Source organism: Mirounga leonina, unplaced genomic scaffold (genome assembly GCF_011800145.1).
Source record: "Mirounga leonina isolate KUSES-001 unplaced genomic scaffold, KU_Mleo_1.0 Mir_197, whole genome shotgun sequence".
Taxonomy (NCBI): Eukaryota; Metazoa; Chordata; class Mammalia; order Carnivora; family Phocidae; genus Mirounga; species Mirounga leonina.
Window position 1 is genome coordinate 3,605,009 of NW_023270494.1, and position 27,467 is coordinate 3,632,475.

The window sequence follows — 27,467 nt, forward strand, 5'->3', positions numbered from 1 at the left end:
CTATGGGTGGTGTTCAGCGTGTACTTCAGCGAGAAGGTTTAACAATAAAGGTACATGTGAGCATGAGCCACAAAGCATGGGCACAACTGTGGGCTGAGCAAGCGTCCCATGGTGGGACAGTGGGAGCGGGGCCCCCAAGGTGCAGCACGTGGACAGGCAGGCTGGGACCCTGCATGTCTACACAAGACACTGGGGACAGGTAGCTGTCCAGACACACTGACAGACGAGAAATGACCATAAATGCTATCAACAGACGACAACCCTGAACACTAACGAGCCAGCATCCAACCTGAGAAGTGAGGATAAAACCAAAAGCACAGTGTGAGCGGGGAGCAGGCAAAGAGCAAAGTTCACAGAGTGACAATGATGGGAGAACAGAGAATGTCCACGCTGCCCAGAGCTGGCCCTCTGGGAAGCTGAGCAAAGCAAGCCTCGGGGAAGGCTGAGCCAGAATCAAAGAGGAACAGGACAGGACGCACTCACGCACTCACAGCTGGGGACAGGGCCACACGTGAGGGCCTCTGGGGGTGGGCTCCGGAATAAGGAGAAGGGATGGCCTGTGCGAACCCTCCCTCCCTGACAGCAGCACCCACAGGGGGAAGAGGCAGCCACTGGCCCCACCATGTCTCAGGCTGTCCTTCTGAGTGTCACGAGTGTCCCCTGCATCTGTTCGCTCCTTCTGAGTTGCCCTGATCCCCTGAGTACACCTGCGCCTGCCCAGGCACCCCTACCTGCCCCCCGAGCATGTTGACCCACCCTTCCCAGAACGTGGGGCCTACTTCTCCGGACATTCATGCCTGGCCTGTAAAGTTAGACCAGCGGTTGGCCAGTGTTTCCTGCATGGGCCAGATATTAAGTATTTCAGGCTTTGCGAGCCAAAGGACAAAACTGAGGAAAATACATAGGCACTCATATAATGAGAGAAAACAAATTTCCACAAATTTTTTATTGATAAAAATTCAAAATATCATAATAATAACCGAGGATCCAGGCTGGCAGCAGGCAGGGCAGGCACCCCGATCACATACTGGCTCCAGGGCTAGGGCTCCCCTGGCGCCCAGGACAGGGGCTCTTCTCCTTATAAGGTCAAGGTCTACCCCTCCCCACATTGCTGACACCATTGCAAATTCAGCAGCAGGCCTTCCCAAAGGCCACCAGGAAACCACAGGAATCACAGGAATGCAAATGCCCCCAGGAACACTAGCTGCCAGGGTTTGCCTGTTTCCAGGGAGCAGAGCTGAGGGCTCTCCCATTTCACTTTCCAGGCAGGAGGCCACAGACCTCAGTGGAGCTGAGAGCCACAGAGCCTCGGTGCTCCCCACTGGGGAAGTGGCCCTGGGGAGGGCAGTCAGTCAACCGGCTACTTCCTCTAAGTGTAGGGCAGGCCCCTGGCTCCCTCCCCCAGGCCCAGGCCGAAGCCCACACTCCCACCTTCCCTGGACCCACAGAGCATGACTGGTGGCCAGTGAGTCACCTCTGTCTGGCCTCAGAGACAAAAGCAAAATGAGGCTCTGCCACCCAAGTCTCGCCAGCCCGCAGCAAGGCTCCCAGAGGTGCGCGCCCCTCAGCCCTCACCCCTATCCACAAGCTCGGGAGGGCAGCAGAGCCCGGGACCGTACCTTTGTAAGGGTGCACCATCCCCTCCACCACCTGCACTGTGTCATCCCCCTGCAACTGCAGGGACACGTCCCCCACTGCGTCCACCAGCTCCGTGAAGAAGTCCGCAATCTCGGGGCAGTCCTGCAAGAACACGTAGCGGTCCTGGCGGTTGGTGAAGTAGGAGTCGCTCAGGTTTGCGCTGCAGGGAGGAAAGAGGTGGGTGAGGACTCAGGCTGGAGAGGATGCGACAGCTAATGCCCAGGAACAAGCGGGAGCAGGGCAGCAACAGACACGGGTCAGGACCCCACGGCGGCAGCAGACCCTGAGCGTGGCCACTCACACAAGACGAGGCACAAGTGGCATGAGGTGACACAAAGGAGGGAGCCACAGAGTCCCGCCCCTGAGGCAACAATCAGCTGGGAGAAGAATGACATTCATAAAGCCAACTACCCCCCCGGGGCTCATCACCAGGGCCCAAGTTTCAGAATCAAAAGGACCCGAACTGTCATGGTGGCTCTGTGGTTTGTTTCTTCCATGTTCCTGGCTCTGCCTAAGGAAGTCATTCGTCCTCTCTAGTCTCTTGTGCACTAAGTGAGGAAAACACTACATGGGTCCCCACGAGGATGACCTGTGACAGCACACCTAGGCACAGAGGAGTGGCTAGCATCCAAGAAGTGCTCAAGAAGCCAGGGCTCCCTTCTGAGCACCCTGGGTGGGCTTCCATTGGCCACAGCCAGAGCCACCAGAAGACAGTGAGGCAGTATGACAACTAGACTAGAAACGTATGACCACGTTCCTCCTCTGTGTTCCACTAACCTCCACCCTGGACGATATTAAGGGGAAGCCCTTGAGGGAAGGCAGCTAACTCACCCGCTCAAGATGACATTGTTGTCAAAGAGGTACACTTTAATGTGCTGCAGGCCGATCGTCTCATTAAAGCGCTCAGGGATCAGGAGCCGGAGAAGCCCACGGAGGTTAGGCGTGTGGAAGAGAGAGACGCGGACCTGTTCTGGAAACCTCTGTAACAGCGGGAGCAGCATTGTGCGGGAGTTCTTCCTACCTAAATACAGGGGTGAGCAAAAGAAAAAGGACCGGTGATTCACACCAGAAAAGATACTGTGCCTGCCGGGGAGGAAATGCCTACCATGGGCCCACATTTGCCTGCGTTGCCCATCCAAATCACCCAGAACACCTGGCACCATGGCGAGCCGGAGGACCTCAGACCAAATTCTGCTCTAGACACCAACATGTCTCAGAACAAGACTGGGGCGGTCGGGGCAGCAGACATCTGCCATTTTAGCACCCAGCACCCATTCGCCCTCCTCTCCTGGGAACCATACCCCACCTCCTCCTAGGGGTACCACCCTACTCCACTCTTGGCGTTCCTACTCTGGGTAATGATGGCTCTACCCTCCCTAAACTCACACCCCAGCTCCACAGGAGGGCACCCAGGCCTGGACTGGGCCAGTTAGCACATGCAGAGCCCCGGTGCACAGCCCATGGCAGGCCACTCAAGAAGCTTCGGTCTGACCCTCAGGAAGCAGACTCTCTTCCGATGGACAGAATGTCATGGCCAGATGGGCCTGGGGCTTCCAGAGGCCACCACACGGAGTCTGAGAATAAAGTCAGCCCAAAGGAAGGAGGGCCACGGGTGCCTGGGTGGCTCAGTCATTAGGCGTCTGCCTTTAGCTCAGGTCATGATCCGGGTCCTGGGATCGAGCCCCACATCAGGCTCCCTGCTCGGCGGGGAGGCTGCTTCTCCCTCTCCCACTCCCCCTGCTTGTGTTCCTTCTCTCACTGTCTCTCTCTCTGTCAAATAAATAAATAAAATCTTTAAAAAATAAATAAAACCACAGAAATTAAAAAAAAAAGGGAGGGTCAGCAGATGGGTCCTGGTGACCAGCCAAACCCCCAGATCATGACCCACCCAAAGCAGGTCAGTCATGGGAGTTGAAAACTGCCTCTTTTTTGCCCAAGTTGTTTTTTCTTGAGCTTCCCGTCACTTGCTACAGAAGGAATGCTGATGGACAACCCAGGCAGTTTGGGGGCTATCTTCAAACATCCTTGCCTTTGGGGGGGGGGGGGGGGGGGGGGGAGCGTACTCCTGAACAAGGGCTCTGAAAAAGGAAACGTCAGAGGCAGGGAGTGCACCAGACCCACCTCTTGAGCCCCGTGTGAAGTCCAAGAGGATGGACACCTTGAGGTCTGAAGGGAACTTGGCTTGGAGTGACTTTTCCAGAGTGCTTTCCAGGCAATCTACCTATCAAGGAAAGAACCCCAAAAGAACAGAAGTATAAGACTGAAAAAGATGATTATATATTAAAAAAACGGATTAAGGGGCACCTGGGTGGCTTAGTCAGTTGTCGGCTTGGTTGTCAGCTCAGGTCTTGATCTCAGGGTTGTGAGTTCAAGCCCCACACTGAGCTCCATGCTGGGTGTGGAGCCTACTTAAAAAAAAAAAAAAGGATCAACTTGCCAGGTAACGACCCCCCCCCCCCCCCCCCACATCCTCTTGGAACACACACATGGACCATGAGCGCTCAAGAGTCAACACCATGAGACTTCTTCTGAGACCAGTCACAGTAACCAGAAGATGCCATGTGGCACCCTCGTCCAGCCGGGCCTCTCAGGAAGAGAGGGTCTGTGGGTCAGAGACATGATACCCAAGCAGTCTGGACCTTGCCACTCTTGGAAAGGCTCTCTAAGACGCGAGCTCTCTCATGTTTCAACAGACAATCCCCACAGCCACACAGCAAACAGTGCCTACACATGGAGAGCACACGGTAAATATTTGCTGAACCAATGAATCCAAGACACAACCTGCCCACTGGCCACTCTCCATGAGCTGGACAGGACATTCTTCTCCCGGAAGAACAAACAGGCTTCCCAAGCTTGCAGCGAAAAGCGTGTCCTGAAGACAGAGGGAGACCTCCCTGCCAGGGAGGGAGAGGAGAGGACAGATGTGCTTCTGCTGACCCCCCTTCCCACCATTCTCTGCACCCGATCCCTGGCATTTCTTAGCTCCTACCTGTGGATGTCCAGACAAGGAGGAACCCAAGAAACACTCAGGCCCACTTCACAGCCTCAGAGTGGAAAGCCATCCCAAGAGTCTCGCCCACACTCACGTTAAGTCAGCCTAGAGACGGCGCCCGCGCACCAGAGCATGCGCTGGACTCACGCCACACGAAGCTCGCCCTGAGCAAACTGGCGGTGTCTGCTCCTTCCCACCCTGCCCATCTCACGACAGGCGACAAGTGTGGTGTGACACCAAGCCCAGGGGGAACAGACAGGCCACCGACCTGGCACCTGACCCCAGCCCGACCTGCGCTTCGGTTCATTTGTCTAATACAGGGTCAGAAAATCTTTTCTGCAAGGGGCCAGGCAGCAAATGCCCGGGGCCTTGGGGGCCAGAGGGTCCCTGTCACAACTACTCAGTTCTGCTGCTGCAGCAAGAGCACAGATGCAGACAACATTCGTGAGCAAGCACGGCTGTGTTCCAATAGAGCTTTATTTACGGACACAGGAATTTGAATTTCACAGGCTTTTCCTGTATCACAATATGCTCCTCCTTTTGTTTTCCAGTCATTTGAAAACGAAAAAACCATTCTTAACCCACAGACCATACAAAAACAGGCAGCGGGCCGTAGTTTGCTGAGCCCTAGACCGGCAGACACAGCAGCCTCGGAACCCCGGTGCAGGGTGGGGAGGACGTGAGAGCGAGGATGAGCGCCGCCCGCCCCCGCACACCCCTCACTGGCCCTCCTGACGGGGCCGACCCCCAGCAGCGGCTGTGAGGCAAGGGCCAAGACAAGGCGGCTCAACCCCAACTCTATGGCGCCGTGCGGCCGGGGGTGCAGGGCAATTCACTGCTGCCATGGGGACCACCCCACCTCAAACCTTACCAGTTCCTGTTCCAAAGGACCCGTCCCCAGGTAGAGCGACGCCATCACCACGCGTCTCTTGGCCACCTTGATCTGGCCCTGAAAGAGGAAAAACGAGTCACAGTCATGGCTTCCACAGCTCACTGAGGAAACCTAACAAGTAACACTCCGGGCCCAACTTCTGGTATCTGAAGCTGATGGTAACCATCCAAATAAGGACCCACGATCCTAATTTAAAATACTCCCCCTGGGGCGCCTGGGTGACTCAGTTAAACGTCTGCCTTCGGCTCAGGTCATGATCCCGGGGTCCTGCGATCGGGCCCCGCATCGGGCTCCCTGCCCGGTGGGAAGCCTGCTTCTCCCTCTCCCTCTGCCGCTGCTTGTGTTCCCTCTCTTGCTGTGTTTCTGTCAAATTAAAAAAAAATCCTCCCCAAGAAAGACACGACCTAACTGTTCGAGACACAACACAGCCATTGAAAGAATGAAGGATGTGTGACAGTGACCTGACACAATGTCCACAGCGTACTGCTGGGATGGAAGCAGTCGCTGCCCCGGGTGCAAACCACCTGGGGGTGTCACGTGGGGTACGTGCAGGGCACAAGAGCGCGGTCCCTGAGGTCAGAGCAGAGGAGGGGAGTGTGAGAGCCAACGTGCGTGACACTCTGCCCCCGTCCGCACCTACGTGGCTGGGTTTCCCAATGAGCGGGCACGTATTTCCTCCGAAACGCAGAAGGGTCCCCAGGCACAAGGACAGAACAGACCAGCACTCAAAGATGACTGTGTCACCTCAGTCCCAACAGGCAGAGTGCTCTCTCTAGACTTGCTCCAGCGTGGGGAACGATAGACCCCTCCAGGGCTCGAAGCATCCTGCCCCAGGGGGGTGACAGGCATAGAAAGATGGGCAGCATGCCAAAGGTCATGCTCTGGAAGGAGAGGCAGGAGGGCCAGGCCTCGCGGGAGGAGGGAGGCAGAAAGCAGGGCACACACCTGCTTTCTGACCCAGGAGGGATGCGGCACCCACAGCCCACACAGCCTGCACAGGAGGGGTGCCCCAACCACAGAAACACACCAACACGCTGGCACAAGGCCTGCAGACCAGGAAAGCACGAGAGAATGTCCCAAGTCCACCGTCTCCTCTGTTTGGTTATTTGGGAAGCGGATGCCTGCAGGGAACGCCATTACACAGAGGGAACAGTGACTCTGGGAAAAGGCACCTCGGCTCAGGCACTGCAGCGAGGGCTCGCAGGCCAGGCAGATGGCAGGCTGCACTCCCCTCTCAGGGAACAAGGCTGCTCTGTGGGCCCGGGGAAGACACACATCCCACTCAGCGCAATCCCTGCGTCAGAATCTGCCCGGGGCTCAGTTCAAAGGGCAAGAGAGAAGGGCTTCCTCCCAGCCTGCTGGGCCAAACCCTGGGGCCCTTCCTGCCTCCACGGCCCCACCCACGCAGGTGCGCAGCTGGGGATGGCCACGCAGAGACTCAGCCAGTCCTTCACCCGGAGTTGACTAGAACACAAAGAACTGCCTCTGCAAAACCTGTTTCTACAAGCCAAACAGAGAACCAAGTAGGAGCAAAGAGCAAACCACCTTAACATCAGTTCTCCACAAAAAAAGATGCACAGGACAGATGAGCAGTGCAGGGAAGTGGGAGAACACATAAACAGACAGACACAAACACGCACATGCAGAATGCATTCTGGAAAGAGCCAGTCAGAAATTAAGCTAACTGTGGATCTACAGAACAACAGGGCAAAAGGAGAATGTACATGTATTCGAATCAAGTACAGTTCATTCTGCAGAAAAATTAATCTCTACGTGTATTTCCTATTATTTACTACCATTCTGCCTGTCTGAACTCATCATACCTTAATTCAAACATCATTGCTAATTTGAACCCAGAGAGTTCATGTTAACAAAAATTAATCAGCTTCAGGGTGCCTGGGTGGCTCAGTCAGTTAAGCGTCTGCCTTCTGCTCAGGTCATGATCCCAGGGTCCTGGGATCGAGCCCCATATTGGGCTCCCTGCTCCGCGGGAAGCCTGCTTCTCCCTCTCCCACTCCCCCTGCTTGTGTTCCCTCTCTCGCTGTGTCTCTGTCAAATAAATAAATTAAAATATTTTTTAAAAAATTAATCAGCTGGGGCGCCTGGGTGGCTCAGTTGGTTGAGCGGCTGCCTTCAGCTCAGGTCATGATCTCGGGGTCCTGGGATTGAGCCCTGCATCGGGCTCCTGGCTCCATGGGAGGCCTGCTTCTCCCTCTCCCACTCCCCCTGTTTGTGTTCCCTCTCTCGCTGTGTCTCTCTCTGTCAAATAAATGAATAAAATCTTTTAAAAAAATTAATCAGTTTCAAATTACTTATTCCGATTAGCAGTTTCACCTCAAGTAACTAGATGGGCCACAAACACCTGAGTACTGAAAGCTCAACCCCCCAAATGCAAAGGTGAGCATCTCAGAGAAGGCACAAACTTTAGACAAAGTCACAGGAAAGAACAGGGATCATAACGCCTAAAACCAGGTGTCCAACTTTTCCAGTGATCCGTAAAGCCTCTTCACCAAACAAGAGAATTCCAACCACTTCCTACACATCAAATCTCATCCATGGGTCACAGCTGGGTCTTCATTCCCCGTATGCCCCGCCTCCCAAGATGAAACCGCTATGTTGGAGATGTTTGCAGGGGCAGGGGTGTGTCGTGCCGTGACTAGAATAAGGTTCCTTTCTCCCCAGACATCGTTAGCAGGGATGCCCACCCGCCCTCACTAACCTCCCTTCCAATGGAACCGACGGAATCATCTGTCCATAAGAATCAAAATCTAGGAGCTGCCCCTCACTGCCCACCCACTCTGAGCTACTCTACCTGAGACGTTAGCCATGCAGAGGAGCCTCTGATGACGGCACAACTCAAGCATTTGTGAGGCTGGAAACCTAACAGGGAGAAGAACCCACAAGCAAGAAGCCGAGCAGCCATCAGAAACTTCCAGAACAGAAGGCACTTCTGCTCAGGACTCACCCAGCCTCAGGCCCCCAAGCCTCTAACTCCAGCGTCCATCCCTCTCTCCCGCGGACATAACTTACCTTCATGAGCTCAAAAAACTCCGCCGGGGAAGAAAGCACCCTGACGTGGGAGCTGGAGACCCCGAACTCTGGGACCAGGTTTCGGATCCACTGGAACCTGTGCACACCCTCTGGACACAGGCAACAAGGAGGGGAGGTGACTTGGGGGACAGTCGGGGACAGCAAAGGAGCCAACAGCAGCCATGGTGACCTGGTTAAAGAGACACACAAAGGGTCATACTTCTCCAACACTTCCTCAGAAGTCTCTCTCAGCTCCGGTGGGGGGACAGAGGGGAACGGAAATTTTTTTTTTAACCAATTTCCGATTCTCTAGACCATTTTAAGTGAGCCCAAGTCAAACTCTGCCAAAGGGCTTTTCCTTCAGCCCCTACTAATTGAGCAACTTGAGAAGTGCCAACGCCTACAGCTAAACCCCAACTTGCAGTCGGCTCCAGAGAGTTCCAAATCTAGAGCAGCCACAAGTAAACTCACGGAAGCCACCACACGGGTAACGCCGGGCTGCCGCACCAAACCCCTGCAGAAAGCCACTGGCGGCCACCTGGAGCCAGGGCGAGTCTGGGATGAGGGTGACCACTGCGACCCAGGCCCCCAGCTACAGGGCTGCGGCAATAAACGAGGCTTTTATTTAGGGAAGGGCCCAGAATAACTAAGTTTTCTCTTGAATACTCGGCTGTGGAGAGAAGAACTGGAGGAAGAAGAGCCTGGGGGAAGGGGGCACCATCTCGGCAGCGGCGAGAATTGCCCCCTCAGCCCTGGACACGTCGTCCTCGGGGCTCACGCCACATAAAGCTGCACCCCTTGGCCCCCGCAGCCGGCTCCACTCCACTTAGGCAGAGACAGCAGCAACCAAGGTCCTGCCCATGGAACCACACATCCGCTGCCCACCAGCTGCCACCCCCCCCATTCCGTGGGGACCAGGGAGGGGCAACACACCCAGAGCCCCACACAAGCCCGGCCCTATTCTCAATTCCAGCAAACCACGGCAGGAAAATCCTCTGCAGTGCGTGCCCTTCCACTGCAGCTCTGAGAGGAACTCGGGAAAGGGCGCTTGCGCACCCCAAGGCCTGAAGGGTCACAGATTCCAGGAAGATGACTTCATTCACTTGCCTCATGATAAAGCGCAGAATCTTCCCAGGGCCCTGCAAACGTCCCTACACAGACGCCAGATGGCCCACAGCTGTGCTTCCCAGAAAGCCCACTGGTCTGTCCCAGCCGACTCACTGCCAAGAAAACTTTAGTCAACGGTTGGAGGTAGCAGCTCTCTAGATCCTGGGAAGCCGGGGGCTGGCCTGGGGCCCCACGGTGCAGAGTGGGCAGAGCAGCTATGCTTTCTCGCTGTTTCAGAGAGGGGGTGACGGCACTCAGGGGGACCAGCTTGCTAAGGTTCTCTGGCTTCCAGGCGATGAGCAGCAGCTTCCAAATGAAAGGCTTAGATGCGTAAACTAGGGATTGCTGCCTCGATTTCCCAAACTGTAGGCCTCATTCCTGCTGTGCTCAAAGCTACCTTCCAGGAGGAGAGGGAAAGATCCTTCAGTCCAATGGAAAACCACGAGACAATGGGAAAGTCTGCACAACACTCTATCAATGTGAAGCCCCAGAGGGGGCTTAAAGTCTAATATCCATTAATTAAACATGGTCTATTTGAGGTGGAAAACCCCACAGCAGCGCCACACCAACGGATCTCCCAGCCTCACGGCACTTACCCCTCTCAGCCCGTATGGAAAAGAACCAGAGCGACCGCTAAAACCCCCCCCACCACCACCACGCCGTCAGTCCCGCATCCTTCCCCTGGGCCAGGAGACTCCGACGGGCTCCCCAAAAGGAAGCTGCGGAGACATATCCTCGGCACACAGTGACCCAGAGAGGGCAAGTGGAGCCTCGGGCTGCGACCCCAGGCCTCGTGCGAGCGCTGTTCCGTCCTGTGGGGGCCACAAGGGAAGAGCAGCCCGGCCCCCCACGAACCTGGCGACCTCACACGCTTACACACCTGAAACCATCTAAGAAGGACGAAGGGGAGAATGCCACCACGAACTCGAGGTCGAAATGTGCAGCATGTGTGCTTCCAGTAACAGGACCGGGGGCTGGTGGCACCGAGCAGCCGGGGAGGCCTGAGGACACCCTCCCCGGGGCGGTGAGGCAGGGCGAGCGGAGGGGCTGCTCCAGGCAAGGAGGGGGCGGAGCAATTTAAGCCGTGGGCGCAGGCGAGCACCGCCATCCACGGGAAAGCCCAGGAGGGTCCCCACAGCCAGTCCAGAGGACGCACGGACCCAGGGCCCACCGTCAGCCCCACCTGCCCTGGAGAGGCACCGGGCAGGCTGCGGCGGGCCGGGCCCAGGGCCCCGGGCGGCCGTGGGCAGGCCTCGTCCCTGCCAGGCAGCTCTCCCTGGGAATGCTCCGCCAGGGCCTCCGTCCAAGATTTGTTGAGGGCTTTTTTATGTTGGCTTCCTGTTTCATCTGTGTACTGACAGGTTTATTTTTGCTAGCGAGGAGGAGGAGCTGAAAGCCAATTAGGTGCAGGGAGTCGCGGAGGGGGAGACCCAAACCTAAGCCGCAGTTTTAGACGCCTGAAGAGGAAGGCGCTCCGAGAAGGAGCCGAGCGTTTTCTGAAGGTCCCCCCAGTGACAGCACGGGCGTGGGGGAGACCACACCTGGGCGGGTGGTACTCAAAATCTAACTGGAGCGCCTCAGCCGGGCCAGAAGCAGAAAGGCCCAAGTCCGCTCAGGGGCTCATTTTTTTCCCTTCGCCTCAGCCAGAAGCCCCTGGGGGGTTAGTTCCTGTTTTCCACAACCTAACTCCTGGGAATCTTCCCAGAGAAGGTTGCTCCCGGGGCTGGCAGCAACCCCCACCCCCGCACAGTCACCCCAGTCTCCAGGGGCGACCACCTGCACAGGCAAGTCCCCTCACCCCAGGGAGGCTTACTAAGAACCCACACGTCCCAGGTCAGGAACCAAAGCCCCGAGAGATCTGAGGAGCTGTGGTTACTTCACCAAAAAAGCAGAGCCGTGTCACACATGCCATTCAGAGAACTAAACCGGCACACACACACAATTTCCACATCTAGACCTGGACTCCCCTGAATCATCTTTCTAGGACCATCCAGCTCCCGTTTCTGGTTACAAAGAAGAGGAAGTGGTGGGGGGCAGGGGACCAGATAATAGCTTCTGCCGACTCAGGAATATCATGGAAGTTTGGAGAACAGGGCCAGGGCAAGCGCCTAGGGACGCTCAGGCAAGCCGGTGGCAGAGGCGGCAACGGCAAACACTGCAAACCGGTCCCCAGCCGACAGTTCTAACGGTGAAAGGAACCAGCGGGCTCTGTGAGGGCAGGCTCCAGCCACCCATGGGACACCTGACTCTGAGGTTCAGCCACAGGATTTAAGGCTTCCCGTGGAATCTGCAAAATCTACACTGGGGAGCAGGCTGGGTCTGAGTGCTGAACACCCCTGGCCTGGGGCCCTTCCTCTACCCAGGGAGAGACCTGTGCGGATGGGGTGATGGCAAGGCTTCAGGGTGACTCTAGCACAAGCAGCATGAAGGGAGGGAGGCACGGAGGGGAGGGAAGTTTCTTCCCACCATCTCTAAGAGAAATCCACATCTGGATTGCCTTGACTAAGGATGCTCTTGTCCCTGAGCCCCTGGATGGGGTCCACCACTAAGTGAAGACAGTGAAAGCCTACCTGACCCCCAGGGCAGTCCTGGTGGGACAGGGCAGCCCACCCCTCCTGCCAGGCATGGGAAGGCAGTGGGACTTGAGTTCAGAATAATAAGCCACTTGGAAACAGAGCAAAAGAGCCACTGAGACACGACCAAACACAGCTATTGACACAGGGAGCCTCAGGGGAAAGAGAAGGTATTTCTCCTTTTTGTGGGGAGATAGGAGTTTTCCATTTCACCAAACATCTTGAAGCTGCGTGTGCCCCATGGAAAAATACTGGCACACCTTGCATTTTTCCTTTGTCTGGATGTGCAACAATGTGCCTGGAGGTCCAACCAAGCTCTGTGGCCAGTGGTGAGATGCCAATAAAGAAAGGCAGGGGCACCTGGGCGGCTCAGTTAAGCATCTGACACCTGATTTCAGCTCAGGTCATGATCTCAGGTTGGTGAGATCAAGCCCCATGTCAGGCTCCATGCTGGGTGTGGAGCCTGCTTAAGATCCTCTCTCTCTCTTCGTCTTCCCACCCCCCACCTCCCTCTCTTAAAAAAAAAAAAAAAAAAAAGATGATGAAGAAGAAATGGAAAGGCAAATACTAGATAATTACACCCAGGTCTACACTTTACCTTTACACATCCCCTCCAAGGCCTCTCCCCCTCAGAGGACACAGGTGTGATACTCAGGGGCCGCAGAGTGTCACGCACCACCCAGTGGGGGAAAAAAAAGTAAGCTGGCCAACCTCTTAGGGTCTTTTCAAAAGGGGGCACCTTGGGCTCTGAACAAAGAACACAGTGATGTGGGAGGACCATCTTCCTACACGAAGCAAAAATCCTCAACAGACAGTATGGAAGTTCTACCCTCTGTCCAGTACCATACTCGGGGCATTAACTAAGTGGCCCCTGCTATGGGCTCTGTCATGCTCTGAATCCATGGGCTCTTCTGGAACTATAGGATAAGATTCGTGGTACAAGCTTTGTGGCTTGGGTCCCATCCAACTCTGTACAAAACGATGAAAAAAGGAGTTCTTAAAAGAAACTAAGTTCGGGGCGCCTGGATGGCTCAGTTGGTTAAGCGACTGCCTTCGGCTCAGGTCATGATCCCGGAGTCCCGGGATCGAGTCCCGCATCGGGCTCCCTGCTCAGCGAGGAGCCTGCTTCTCCCTCTGACCCTCCCCCGTCTCATGTACTCTCTCTCTCTCTCATTCTCGCTCTCTCAAATAAATAAATAAATCTCTAAAAAAAAAAAAAAAGAAACTAAGTTCTGTGGACTGCAATATTTTCAGAAATTACTTTTTAAGAAAAACCCACCCTCCCCCCTCAGTCATGAACTTTAAACTTAAACGTCAGAAAGTGAGCTAAGGAGAAAAGAGTAACAGTCACAGCACTTCCTGAGAAGAGCTCAACAAACTACGTGAAGGAACCATACTTCCTGCGTCCCCGGCAGCAGGCGGCCCTTCCTGACTAACGCAACACCAAGTCCAAGAAAGGGAAGTGAGTGTGAATTCCCGTAGGTTACAAAAGACCAACGGCCCACTGAACTCCCACAAGAAGTCCAGCATGGGAGGCCAGGCTACCAGCATCTGACGACATGCTGACCAGATGACTGTCCTCTTGACTTGCCCAAAAGGAAGTCGATCACATCCAGGGGCCAGAAAGTTAACATAACCCACAATACACCTTGGGTGGCCCAAGCAGCAGGCAAAGCAAAGTGCCTGACGGGAACCAATCACATGTTCTACTAATCCAAAGGCTTTGACCAACCGTACTTCCCAGCAGCCTTGAAAAGAACTCGTTTACATGAATCAGATCACATGTTTACAAGTGGATTATCTATCAGAACACTTTAATCCCAGGCTAGCTGCTCTCTCTCTAGGAGCACACAACTGACTGACCCAGCCTAATTCATCACCAGATGCAATGTGTTCAGGGGATACTCATATTAATATGAACTCAATAAAGCTACAGTTTGGGGCGCCGGGTGGCTCAGTCGGTGAAGCATCTGCCTTTGGCTCAGGTCATGATCCCAGGACCCTGCGATCCAGTCCCGCCTCGGGCTCCCTGCTCAGCGGGGAGCCTGCTTCTCCCTCTGCCTGCCACTCCCCTGCCTGTGCCCGCACTCTCTCTATCAAATAAATAACATCTTTAAAAAAATAAAATAAAGCTACAACTTAAAAATCTGTCTGTTGTAAATCTTATTCCAATCCCTGCAAGATCAAATTTGAATTACTGGGAGAAATTATGCTTTGATTCTAAATATCCCCCTCCCACCCGTTCTACTACTATAAATAAGCCAAGAACTGGCTCTACTAAACTCTAACAAGCAAGAAGCATCCCAAAGTTCAAAGAAGAAGTAATTTCTGGAAACGTGGTGGTCCCTCAGAGCGGAAACTACTAACAAGCTGAACTGGAGTGTGCCGCCCTGTCACTATGACATCAGACATCTAACTGAAAGAACAGTCTTCTGGTTGTCGTCTCCCTCGAATAACTCAGGGAAGTTAGAAGCCCCTCACCCCCTCACCCTGACTCACTCACACACACACCTCGAAGAGAAAACAGGACTTGAGTTTCAATAATAAAGCCCTTTCCGCACATAGAGCTCAACCTGAAAAGCGTTCGTTTGGGTTTTTTAGAGAAGGAGGCCACAAAGAAAATACGTCCGTCTAGGGCAGGCAAGCTCAAGATCAGGAACTCCTGCCCTCCTGACACATTTCCCACTCAGTCCCATCTACTCCAAATGAGTCAATTCCGTGGAGTCTGAGAACTCCTAAACACCACCTCAAGGTGCCGTCTCCCCGTCCCCGAGCTCCAGATCTGTCAGTCAGCTGCACATGACACCTCCACTCAGATGCACCTGGATCCTAGTTAACACGCCCAAACTCACCTTATCGTCACCCCCCCAAGCCCAGTCCTTTCTTAACCCTGTTGTAATGATGTGTGACTCCATCCATGCAGTCACCCAAGTCCCCCTACACCTCCCCCACCAGAGCTGACTCTAATCCCTTCCACTCTGCAACACCTCAGGCCTAGACCACCATCAAAGGAAACTGAACAAGCAATCTCAGAGCTTGCCTCCCTGGGTCTCAGTCCAGAGGACAAGCTTGCTCCCGGCTCCTCCCTCTGCTTCCTCCCATCCCTACTCAGTACCCCCAGTCGGCTCCTGGAAATGACTTGAGTACCTGCGGCACCTCAGAACTGCCTTCCACCTTTGCTGCTACAATCATCAGCCCACACCACTCACCACCCTTCCCTGAACACCAGCTCCCCCTTCTTTACCCGGCGTACTCCTACACTCCAAAACACAGCTCTGAGATCACCCCCACCAGGAAGCCTTCTGTGACCTCCTGCTGTGCCTCTCAGGTGCTGCCATGACCTTCCACCTCACCTTACTATTACTGCCAGCTTATGGGTCTGAGCATCTTGAAGATGGGGCGAGGTCTTCATCTTTGCTTCCTTGGTACCTAGCACAGCAGTGCTCTACACACGCATGCTGAATAAAGGAATGAGCCCAGAGGTCCATAGTGATGATGAGTCAGATGCCTGCTCCAGAGAAAAACAACAGCATTTCTAGATCACTAATTGGAAGTAATTTTAAGTAGCATTTTCTGTCACTGTGGCTGTCTCTGTAACAAAGAAACCACTGCAATGAAAGAACCCTCTCTCCACCCCTCTCGTTAGCCACGAGGGTTCATCAGGTACTCCAACAGGTGACTCAGATTGACAAGCTAAAATCTGACAAAGTCTAAGCTCATGACTACACAGAACTATTATCAACGATCAGAGTTACAAGAAACCACACCATTCAGGGAATGAGGAGTTGTGAGGTACAACTAATGGAGGAGAAACGAAAGTCAGCAGCCAATATAGGATGAATGGCCATACAGACCAGAGAAACCCCAAACACCAAGCCACAGAGTCGGGTAAATGTGCAGACCGAATAACCGAATAAGGCAAGAGGAAGGGGGTAAAAAAAAAAAAAAAGGTCAGAAAGCTACAGCGTTGTAACAGCATTGGTCAAAGCACTTATCTTCAGTCCTGGCAAACCATTCTAAGGATTATAAAACACAAATTTCTTTTTTTTTTTTTAAGATTTTATTTATTTTTGAGAGAGCGAGAAAACATGAGCAGGGGAGGGAGGGGTAGAGGGAAAAGCACACTCCAAGGGCTCAATCCCAGGACCCTGGAATCATGACCCGAGCCAAAGGCAGAAGTTTAACTGACTGAGCCACCCAGGCGCCCACAGATTTCTTTAAAACACAAAACTTGGTGGCTGGGGGGATGGGGTAAATGGATGATGGGCATTAAGGAGGACACGTGATGTGATGAGCAGTGGGTGTTATACGCAACTAATGAATCAATGAACACTACATCAAAAACTAATGATGTACTATATGTTGGGCTAATTAAATTTAAATTAAAAATAAATAAATAAATAAATAAATAAAACAAAACACAAAACTTGTGTTTAAGTGAGTTTCTGGTTTAATTGTTGACCCAGAGATACAACTCTCTCTCTCTCTCAGCTTCATCAAAAAGAAATATGGGGTCACACCTACCGCATCCATTTACAAAAAAGGACTTCGGGGAATCAGTTTAGACTACTCCCACTGCCACACTGCTCTTCTCCCCCCACCACTGGAAAGAGACACTCAAGAGAAACGTCTTTTTCAAAAGAATTTGTGGCGATTGCCCCAACATCCCTTAGTAGTTAATTCCAATGGTAAACAATTAACAACGAAGTGGTTTTTGTCGTTTAAACACATACAGGGAAATGACAAAATTGCCTGAACACATCATCTTTGAGGAGAGAACATTTCTTGAAACCTTAAACCAAATTTCCCAGTGGTTTGATGCCAAGACGTAGAAGTCATCTGATTTCACCACCCACTGCAACGGCCAGGTCCTGGCTAAGCACCAACGACAGAAAACGCAGAGGCCGCCTCTTCCCCGGCCCGGCCCCGCCCCCACCTGGCTTCGCTGGTGGGAAACTTAAAGCCATTCTGATCAGCAAGCTTCTCAAGGGCTCCATACTGATGCTATCACCTAAAAGTTACCCTGAACCAAAGTCGAATTTCTGCTGAAAATCATGCACCGTAACCCACTGTAACAGTATGAAGCAAGTTCCTTCCCACAAGTAGAAACAGCACGCACGACCGGACCACAGATCTGTGCACGAAAGCCAGGAGGTCCGACTTCGCCCAAGTAGCGCAGATAAAATCTAAGATAATGCAAACTCTTCTAAAGGATGCACGTCTAAGATCTGATTTTTTTTTTCTTTAAAGGGTCAAGTGTAAGGCTTGAGTCTCTCTGATAAGAAAACCATCTGCACCCAAGAAATCTTTTTTTTTTTTTCCTGTAACATCAGCAATAACAACAGGCCTCTTGGGTCAGCATGTTCTTGGCAAATGTGGACTCTGAAAGACCGCTGCCTGAACAAACTGCTTCAAAGCCGCCTCCACCACTTACATAACTCACTTCAGCACCTTTCCAGAACACAGGCCCTTGAAAAGTGTGAAGGGGGTTCCGAGTGGTCCCCCCTCCCTGGCCTGAGAGTCCCTGGCTCAGGATTGCTTCACAGCCCTGTCCCGCAGGATGTGCGAAGCGCCACACGCACACGATCCCCGCCGGGCTGATTCACCCCGGCCGAGCCACCCGGCAGCCAGGACCGGCAAGGAGAAGATCTCCCCTCGGGACGCAAGCGGCGTCTCGCGCCACAGACCCTCCAACGCCCGCCGCCGGGGCCCCGGAGCCCGCGCTCGGTTCCCGCCCGCCCCGCCCCCCGCGTGAGCGCAGTCCCGGCGCGGAAGGGAGGCAGGGCCGCGGCCGCGCCCCCGCCCCGGCGGGCCCCGCCGCCTCTCACCTCCCGCACCGGCGGTCCCGGTTCCTGCCCAGACGGTCGGACAGGCGCCCGAGGAGCGCGGCCAGCCCCGGGCGGCCAGGCAGCAGGCCCAGCAGCCGCCTCCAGAGCACCGGCCCCGCCGCCGCCGCCGCCGCCGCCATGGAGACTCGGCGCTTCCGCTTCCGGCGCGCAGAACTTTATTGACAGCGGCGCTCGCGGACACGGGGAGGGGGCGGGGCGGGCGCAGGTGTGCGGCGGCGCGCAGGGCGCAGGCGCAGCGGGCTGAGCTTCTGGCGTCCCACCCTCGCACCTCCGCGCTCCTGAGCCTGCTGGCCTCGCGCCCAGCGGGTCACGACCAGCGCCGGAGCTCGCGGGCGGGTGCGCGGGGCCGGCCACGGAGCGTACGGTGAAAGGAGCACCTCCTGTAGCGGATCTTCGGAAGGAAGACGTTGCAGGGTCCTGAGGGCGGGGGGGCGGGGCGGTGGAATGACTCTGATACGAAACATGGGGTTCCTCGGCTGACCCACACGGACTGAGACTTGGGAGCCGCTAGAGCGGTGGGAGATCGGCACATCCTACTTGTCCTGTCCCAGCGGGGTGTTGTGAGGGTTCAAGGAATGCAAAACATTCCGCATTCCACGTTCACCCAGGTGTCCCAAGGCAGTCAGTTACACGCGCCCTGCAAGAACGTTCATCTTGGCATCGTTCGTGATACCAAAAATGTGGAAGCAGGGGCGCCTGAGGGGCTCAGCTGGTGAAGCGTCCGCCTTCCACTCGGGTCACGATCGCATGGTCCTGGGACGGAGCCCCGCATCGGGCTCCCTGCTCCGCGAAGGGCCTGCTTCTCCCTCTCCTTCTGCCGCTCCCCCTGCTTGTGCCTCTCTCTCTCTCTCTCTCTGTCAAATAAAATATTTAACAATAACCAAAAAAAAAAAAGTGGAAACAATCAACAGTGGGGAAGTTGGTGAAATAGTGAAATAAATAACGGTGCATCACTATGTTGGAAGACTGTGCATCCGTAAAGAATTACGTCCCAGAAGAATGTTTAATGACATGAAGTGTAAAATCCAAATGTCCAAAGAGTAGTATAGAGCTTATCTCATTGGGAAAATTAAAAATTGGAGGGAGTATTGTGTACGGACAGACTGAAAGTAAATACATCAAAATGCTAACATTGTCTATTTGGTGCTATTCAAAAATTTCCAAGTAGTTTACAAGCAACAAGCATTTCAGATTGTTTTAATTTTTCCTTTACGTTTAGATAGCGTTACAAACACAAGGTGGAATTTGATTCAACTCTTCCGAGTTAGAAGTGGTGAATCATCAAATTTCCTAATTTCCAGTAACTAGAATGAGACCATCCATTGCATGATTCCATTTTTGCACAGCTCCTGGGACACGGGGTGGTTGCAGAGTCAAGTTGCTGAATGCCTGCACCATGATGCTCAGTGGTGACCACAGGAGCATCCTACCCATCCTGAAAAAAACTGGCAGTTTCTTTTTCTATGTGGTGATTGCTGGGTAAGGTATTAAGTAAGACAAACAACCGCAGTACTGTCCCATTGGGAATTTCTGATCTAAAATAAATTGTACTGGGGCACCAGGGTGGCTCAGTCGGTTAAGCGTCTGCCTTCAGCTGGGGTCATAATCCTGGAGTCCCTGGATCGAGCCCCAAGTGGTCTGTCCGTCTGTCCATCGGGCTTCCTGCTCAGCAAGGGGTCTGCTCCCTCTCCCTCTGCTCCTACCCCTGCTCATGCTCCCACTCACACTCTCTCTAATAAATAAATAAAATCTTTAAAATAAAACAAAATAAATCAGACTAACACACGGTGTTATTACAGCATGGTAAGTTAAACTAGTAAGTATCTTCATTACGTATAAACAGCAAGCAATGACCCAGTCGCTTCTGAAGCCACATAGCTAGAGCCTCTGGCCTTCATGTCTATTTTGAAACTGTCAGAGGTACAACCAAAACAAGGCAACCGTGACTTTGCCCTAAGACGTGCACATTGAGAAGTTGCAAAAATTTTAAATAATGGTTTTCAGAAATTGAGCAATCTTTTTTTTTTTTTTTTACACGATGACAACATAAACACTTTCCACCAGGAGATCGCATCTGGGCGGGTTCGTGGGAGCAAGCAGAAGAGGTAAGACACTCTCAGGTGCCACAGGCGGCCCAGAGAGGAGGCGTGGGAGTGCCCCAAGGGGCTTGGAGGGCCGGCAGTTAGGGCAGATACCACTACTAATGCTGGGCTTTCCGCTCACACCTTGATGACCCCAGACCAGAAGGCACTTGCCCCCTGAAACTCCCCGGTGGCTTGAAAGCCCATCTGCTGAGCCCCCCACCCCACCCCACCCTCCTGCCCTCACCCACCGCCTTCTGGTTAATCTCACTGGCTCCTTCCCGAACAGGAGGTGCCAGGGTTAGAATGGCAGAGTTGATGGGACTGATGACAGATACCAGGTCTTCCCAAACGGAAAAGGAAATGCATTCATTGGAAGGAGGGTTGACGTCAGGGAGTGGTGGGCTTGCTGCCCCTGATAGCAAGGCTGTTCTCCCGGGCAGGAAACATCAGGAAATCCTGAGCTGAGGGCCCGGGCCTCACTGTCTGTGATTCACACCCGAACCGAAAATCTTGTCAATGCGAGCGGAAAGCCCCTCCTCCCGGAGCCTACTTTGTGCGCAAGGGTCTCAGCCACAGGGCTGTTGGGAAATGCAAGGAGGGGGAGGTGTGCCCGTCCATCATCTCCCTCCAGCGATGAGCAACTCTGCCGCTGATCAGTTCCTTCGGAGAAGCCCACTCTTGTTTCATAGGGAACGTAGCTTAGGGACGAGGACGGGATGAAGCCAGCCTTGGGGTCTCTGCCTCCATTCCTCCACTTGGTCACTGCCCAGCCTCACCAGCCTGCCTTTTCTCAATCCCTCAAGCCCACCCCCCCCAGCACACGCACACACACACACACATACACACACACAACACATGTTGCCGCCTGAGGATCTTTGCTTAGTTTGTTCTATCTGCTCACAGCTCCTCTCATCCTTCTGAGCTCTGTGCTTCCCCTACAAACACCTCCTGGCCCCATTCATTCTGCCTATTACATACTGTGATCTAATCTCATTTATTGGTTTATTGTTCTGTGTGTGTGTGTTTATCAAAGTACAGTGGACACACAATGTTACATTAGTTGCTGGGGTACAACACAGTGATTCAATCTCTCCATTATACTTTGTGCCCTGCTCCCCACAAGTGTGGTTACCACCTGGCACCATACAACACTATTGCGACACCATCCCCTGCACTCCCTATGCTGTGCCTTTCAGCCCCACGACTTACCCGTTCTGTAACTGGCAGCCTGTATCTCCCACTCCCCTTCACCCATTTTGCCCATCTTCCCACTCCCTGCTATGCATTTTGTCTCCCTGCTCCTCACCCCCCAGAATGGGTGCCCCTAGCGCCTTGTGTGCTCTGAGCACCCCAAACAGGAGGACCTGCCAACAGAAGCGGGCTCGGCCCACCCCTGTTGAATGATCGCACATGAGCAGGTGGTGAGCTCTGGAGCTTCCCGGCTGTGGGTCTGTGTTTCTCCACCACGGGGGGAGAAACGGTGATTTAGCCTCCTGGTAATTTATTGACCTGCTGCCACAGGTCAGTTTGCAAACCTGGCTGCTCAGGTCTACCTTTGGGGGCTGGTTTACCTGAGCCCTCAGTCTCCCTTCAGGCCAACAGTGCTTTCTCTGCCTTCATTTTCCCTGAGATATACTCTGAGCTTTCCCAGTCCTTGATGCCCTTCCAAACTAGGACCTGACACCAACCCTCCCTGGCATAAGGCAGGCTTCGGTTCCTCCCGAGCAGGGGCTGGCTAATGCTTCCTTCAAGGGTCCGAGAGTAGACACTTTACACTTTGTGAGCCCAGTGGCCTCAGTGGCAACAGCCCAATCTGGTACAAAAGCCGCCGTGACCAAGGCTAACGAGCGTGGCTGTACTTCCAATAAAACTTTATTGTGCCTCGGAAGACATCTTTTCTCGTGGCCGGGTAGCAGGTGGGAGCCCTGCCAGGGTCTTCCTGCACCAGGGACCTGAGGTGGCTGGGGCTGGGGGGAAGCCCAGAGAAGCTGAAGGTTGTGGAAAACAAATTTGCCAGGCACTGAAGCTCAAAACAGCCATTTCCAGGGTAGGGGTGGGGAGCTGGTCAAGGTTCTTGTATTTATCATTTAAACTTCTCAGTGTTGAAAATCTTGTCATCTGCAAAACAAAACACCTATTGCTCAATGTGCTCCCTGCCTCCCTGCCTCAAAGAGAGGTCCGGGATAATCTGGCATTTCATCAGCAAGAAGCCAGGGCCCCAATTTCTGGAAATGCCTCCTGGGCGGAGCATGCTGGTTTGTTTCTGTGTCGCTAGCTCTCAGTTTCAGGGGAATCTCAGCCTCCTGTGGCCTGGAAGGCAGCCAGCGCCACCCCAGCGAGGAGCTGCTCGCCTCCTCCTGATGGAGCAGTCCCGCGCGGCGGGAATCACGGAGGTCCATGGCCAGTTCTGTCCCAGGGAACCCCGGGCTCGCTGGGTCCTGCCTGGGTAGCCAAGGCGAGCTGCTGGGGGCTCCCTGGCAGAACCCCACCCTGCGCTGCTTCTCTCTGCCTGGCCCCAGGGGCAAATTGAAACAGGAGGCTGAAAGGCTACATGTGCCCCGGGCCTGGCATGCGAAGCCCGCTGGGGATAGGTCTGGCTTGATGAGATGAGGCCAAATCAGACCAGGCCCAAGCAGGTGGGACTCTCAGGACCAGGCCTGATTTATTTCCAGTGACTCGGAATTTAGGAAAGAGACTCAAAGTAAATCCCCCAACGTCAATCACCTTTCTTGCCCTTTAACCTAGAGAGGGGAGGCGGGAAGACAGAGGCCAGGTGGGGTTGCTGCGTCAGTGCCTGGGGTTCCTGGCAGGGAGGGGAGGCCAGTCCTGGGGGTGGCCCTGTGCTGAGCTGGAGAGCCCATGTCCCATCTAAAGGGCCAGTGGAGACCTGCCAGAATGTAGACCCAATGATGCCAATCATCCAATTTTTCCAAAGAAAGCCCCAGATTCAGATGTGAATGTGAAATTTCCAGATTTTAATATGTTGTCTCAAAAAAATTTTGGGGGGGCGCCTGGATGGCTCAGTTGGCTAAGTGTCTGCCTTCAGCTCAGGTCATGATCTCAGGGTCCTGGGATCGAACCCCACATCAGGCTCCCTGCTCGGGGGGGAGCCTGCTTCTCCCTCTGCCTCTGCCCCTGCTTGTGCTCTCTCTCTCTCTCAAATAAATGAATAAACAAATAGTCTTTAAAAAAATTATTTTTAGTTCTGTGCAATCCAACCAATGCATCTATGGGTCGTGTTCAGCCAATAGTTCACCACTTCACACGTCTTTGGTCTATAAAAACATATCCTAGGCACCATGGGAGGACAGGGTAATAGTAGAAGATCACAGTTCATCTGTTTGTACCTTTCGATTGTATTACCTCTTCATAAAACACATTTTAAATTTCGAAGTTCCAAAATTCAGAGAATGTACCTGACCCATCTCTCAGGGGTTTAAGGGAGTATGATACTCTCATTTTGTCTGCTTGTAGCTGCCTCAGGTGGAGCTTGGAAGCAGGGAGCTAAAGCTTTTCATAGGTGGGAGGGAGAGAGAGGCAGAGGGAGCAACATAGAAGATGCTCAGCGGCAGAGCCCAGGCCCCCAGACACTGGCGGTGCCCCGGGCCTAGGCTCTGCTTGCTCCTGGCACCCACAAGCTGGGAAACTTGGGGAGGTCAGGTGACCCCTCCAGACCTCAGCTTCCCATCATACTGCGTGTGTCACTTCCTCAGGGAATCCCCTCGGCTGCCCCCCCATAGATGCGGTCTCCCCATAATATGCTCACACAGACCCTCCCCCCAGGACTTTTCCTTTATAGTACTTAGTGCAGTCAAAATTAATTAATCATGACATCAATTGTGGGGGAATCTTGTCCTTCTGGAAAGAATCTAAACTTCATGAGGACCCAGACTGATAAATTCCAGGCACCCTGCTCAATCTTTGACACATAGTAGGTGCTCAATAATTATCTCTTAAAGGAACAAATGAATGAGTGAGTGAGTGGTTTTGTAAAAATAAGTCTTGCAAGAGCAAGAAGTGACTCTGGGTAGGCTTATCGACCCCAGAAATCTGGACTGCCCCTAGCATTTTGTTTACAAATAGAGGGGGCTTATGAAATCCTGGGGAGGGGGCAGTACGAGTACCTGCGTTAAGAACTCTGAACCATGCAATGTGAGGCCAGATGAGTGCAGCATGAGCAAAGCAAGAAGTGGGAAGGAACGACGTCATGCTTTAGAATCTCACCTCTGTTCCTGATAGATACTCTACCTCCCACTCCTTCCAACGCACTTCTCTGCCCCTGTGGCTGGTTCCAGACCTTGGGAGCCAGAGAGAGGGTGTATCATTTCCCGTTTGACCTGGCCCAAGACTCAATGCCTGACAAAGTGCCTGTCAGTGTGTGCTTCACAATGTGGGGGAATCAAGGACCTTCTTAGTGCTGTCACACCCCTGGATGGGGCATTTAGGAGGTCCCCGTGGAGATCTCGCCACTGGAGGGAGCTCTGTGCAGGCCGTGGGCTATCAGCTCACGCAGGTGAGTTGGTGAGCAACGCCTGACCCCAGAACTCCATGGGTCGGGGGCTCCGAGCCGCCTTGCTCCGGGGGCCCAGCCATCTGGTTTACTGTAGGCCTTGCACCCAGGGGTCCTCCACCAGCCCTCGGGCGTCTGGGGCCCAGGGCAACAGCTCCCGGGAGCCAGCCTCACTCGTCACCCCCCTAGCCAGGCTCTCCTTCTCCTGGGCACTGCCACTTTAGCTCTGGGCGCCGGGCCAGGCCTCACTTGCATCGCAGCCCAGATGGTTCACCACGGCCTCTTCCCAGAACTGCCCGCTGCCTGGGTGTCTGTTCCTGAGTGCGGGCGCGGGCACAGTGGCTGCTTCAGGGCCAATGGAGACTATTCCCATCCTAGCCCCGGACAGAGTGGGGTTTGTTGGTTTGGGGTCAAAAGAGACAGTCGGCTGGAAGCTAACTGCCCCACTCTCTACCCGCAACTCAGAACTTGGAACAGATGTGGATTCCTCATAGAGCAGTGGAAAGAAACTTCCCTCCCCCCAAGATGCACCCCTCATACCCTCTGCACCCTCCTAAAGTCTCCTCCACTGACCCACCACCCTCCCACAACCCGTCTGTGGGGGGGAAATGCCCCCCCCCATGGCAGGGTTTGGAGCTCTGATCCAGCCCAAGCCCTGGAGGAAACAAGAAATCTGACAAGGCAGGGTGGGTGAGTGGGTGGGTGGGTTGGTGAAGTTTCCCCTCTCTCGGCACTTTTTTCCGGGAAATGCCAGAGGCCAGCTGGGCCTGGAATGTCAGGCTTGAAAGAACCCCTCCACTGCTCCAGACCTTAGAGCCACAAACCTTTTCATTAGCTCTGTCGCCCCTCCCAGCAGGAACAAAGGCCACAAGCCACTGTCCCGGTTTCCCTGGCCTGCCTCTGGGGATTGTCACAAGCAGCAAAGAGAGATCAGGGCCCACCTGTGGTGAGATCCCTCGACCTTTCCCCCTGCCCTGGAAGGTCACCTCCCTGCTAGCCCTGCCTCCAGCAAGGACAGACAGGGGCTTCCTTGGGGAGAGAACAAGATGCATCAGCCCTGGGCGGCCCGACCAGGCCCTGGAAGAGCCACCCTGGGGCAGGAGGGGCAACACGGCTTCCAAGAGGTCTGATAAGACACAGCGCCGCCCCCCCCACCGACTCCCTGCATCCTCTTCAAATGAGCTGAAAAAATCGGGGGTGGGGGGGCAAGAAGAGGAGAAGCCTCACTAGACTAGAAGCTGCAGAGGGAAAGAACCAGATTCTTTCCCCCACCACTGCATCCCCAGGCCTAGTCAACCAACCCGCACGTAGTAGGAGCATAACCAATGCGGAATAAGCAATATAAAGCCATGGGGCAGGCCAACCCAGGCTGCCTTGTGCCATAGGAAGCCCACAGTCTTAAAGACAGAGGCCGAGGGCCTGGTGTTGAGCAACGCTGTGGTCTGAGGCCAGTCTCCTAACCCATCTGGTACAAACAAGGCCTCTGAACAATGGCAACCTTACAGCCCGCCCCCAGGCTGGCCAGAAGACAAGAAGACCGTCTATGAGAGTATGGGACCTTGTGTTCACCAGGCCAGGCCATCACTTCCCACGACAACCCCACAGGCGCCAGAGTTCCCATCTCTGAGGTTTGGGGAAGAGCTCATCATCTGTCACTCCCCATGAGTAAGTGAAGCCCCACAAGCAGCTGAAACCGCTGTGTACTTCCCCTCCCTCATGAATGAATCTGTATTATCTTTATGACCAAGCACCTTTGCCTGGAAATGGGATTCTGACTTCATAGAAATTCTGCAAAGGAAGAGATTAGAAGGCAGGAGTCTCCTAAATCCCATAGCCAGGAAGACAGCAGGTGGGGTGGAGGGGCCAGACCTGGATGGGCTCTTCCCCTCCCCAACCCCACCCCCACAGTCCCCAGCAGGCAGGGAGGGTGGGAGGGACACACCGCCCTGGGACTGCTCGGCTCTGGGCATTTCTCTTGCCTGGAAGAGGGTCTCCTGGGTTGTGCCCTGTACTGGCCCAGTGCCTCCTTTCCCACTTTTCCAGCAAAATTTGAGTCCTCACTCTGTCTTCAGATTAGCAGGTTTATTAATCCACACCAAAGGCACATGGGGCTTCCACCCCCTCTATCCCATCTACAGATGCTCCCGAGTCCTACAGGAAGAAATCAAAAGCCACTCTAGAAATAAGCAGTCAGTGGCATCTGAAAAGGATAGAAAACAGGAGTTAAAACAATCTCTTAAAGATTCATTCAGGGGCGCCTGGGGGGCTCAGTCGATGAAGCATCCGACTCTAGGTTTTGGCTCAGGTCACGATCTCATGGGTCATATGATGGAGCCCTGCATCCGCTCTGTCCTCAGTGGGGAGCCTGCTTGAGATTCTCTCTCCCTCTGCCCCTCCCCCCCAAAATAATAAGTAAATAAATCTTAAAAAAAAAAGATTCATCGAGCACTTTCTTTCTTTCTTTTTTTCCCATCGAGCACTTTCTATGTACCAGGTTTGAAAAAAACGAACACCGTCTGTTTCCTCTAGGTTCTCACTAGACAAGTAATCAGGGCATGTTGGTCAGCGTGGAGGGAACTCTCCTGGAAGTTTAGACTGAGTCTCTGCCAAGTCTTAAAGGAAAAGTAAAAACCAGCCAAAGTGTGGAAGGCAGTTCCACCTGGAAGGAAATGAGCATGCAAAGACCCAGGCCTGGGGAACTTCTGGAGACAGCCTGGGGCTCCATGAGAGGTGGGTGGGGGTAGTGGCCACTGATGGTGGCCTTAGAGAAGTTTGAATCATCCCAAAGGCAT

At 53.9% G+C, this 27,467-nt stretch overlaps 1 protein-coding gene across 9 annotated transcripts in view; it reads right to left on the minus strand.

Annotated features, from left to right (window-relative positions):
- Positions 1-18,204, minus strand: part of PGS1 (phosphatidylglycerophosphate synthase 1) — a 42,316-nt gene extending 24,112 nt beyond the window's left edge. For all 9 annotated transcript variants that reach the window (XR_004683032.1, XR_004683030.1, XR_004683029.1 and 6 more), the window contains exons 1-6: positions 18,061-18,204; positions 8,553-8,742; positions 5,502-5,579; positions 3,760-3,859; positions 2,470-2,659; positions 1,620-1,798 (exon numbers count right to left, since the gene is read on the minus strand). Coding sequence is in view for 3 of the 9 variants with exons in the window: in XM_035025879.1 (XP_034881770.1) it covers positions 1,620-1,798; positions 2,470-2,659; positions 3,760-3,859; positions 5,502-5,579; positions 8,553-8,742; positions 18,061-18,200 (877 nt within the window). In the remaining 6 variants the exon portion in view is untranslated. The remainder of the gene's footprint in view (positions 1-1,619; positions 1,799-2,469; positions 2,660-3,759; positions 3,860-5,501; positions 5,580-8,552; positions 8,743-18,060) is intronic.
- Between the last annotated feature and the right edge of the window lie 9,263 nt (positions 18,205-27,467).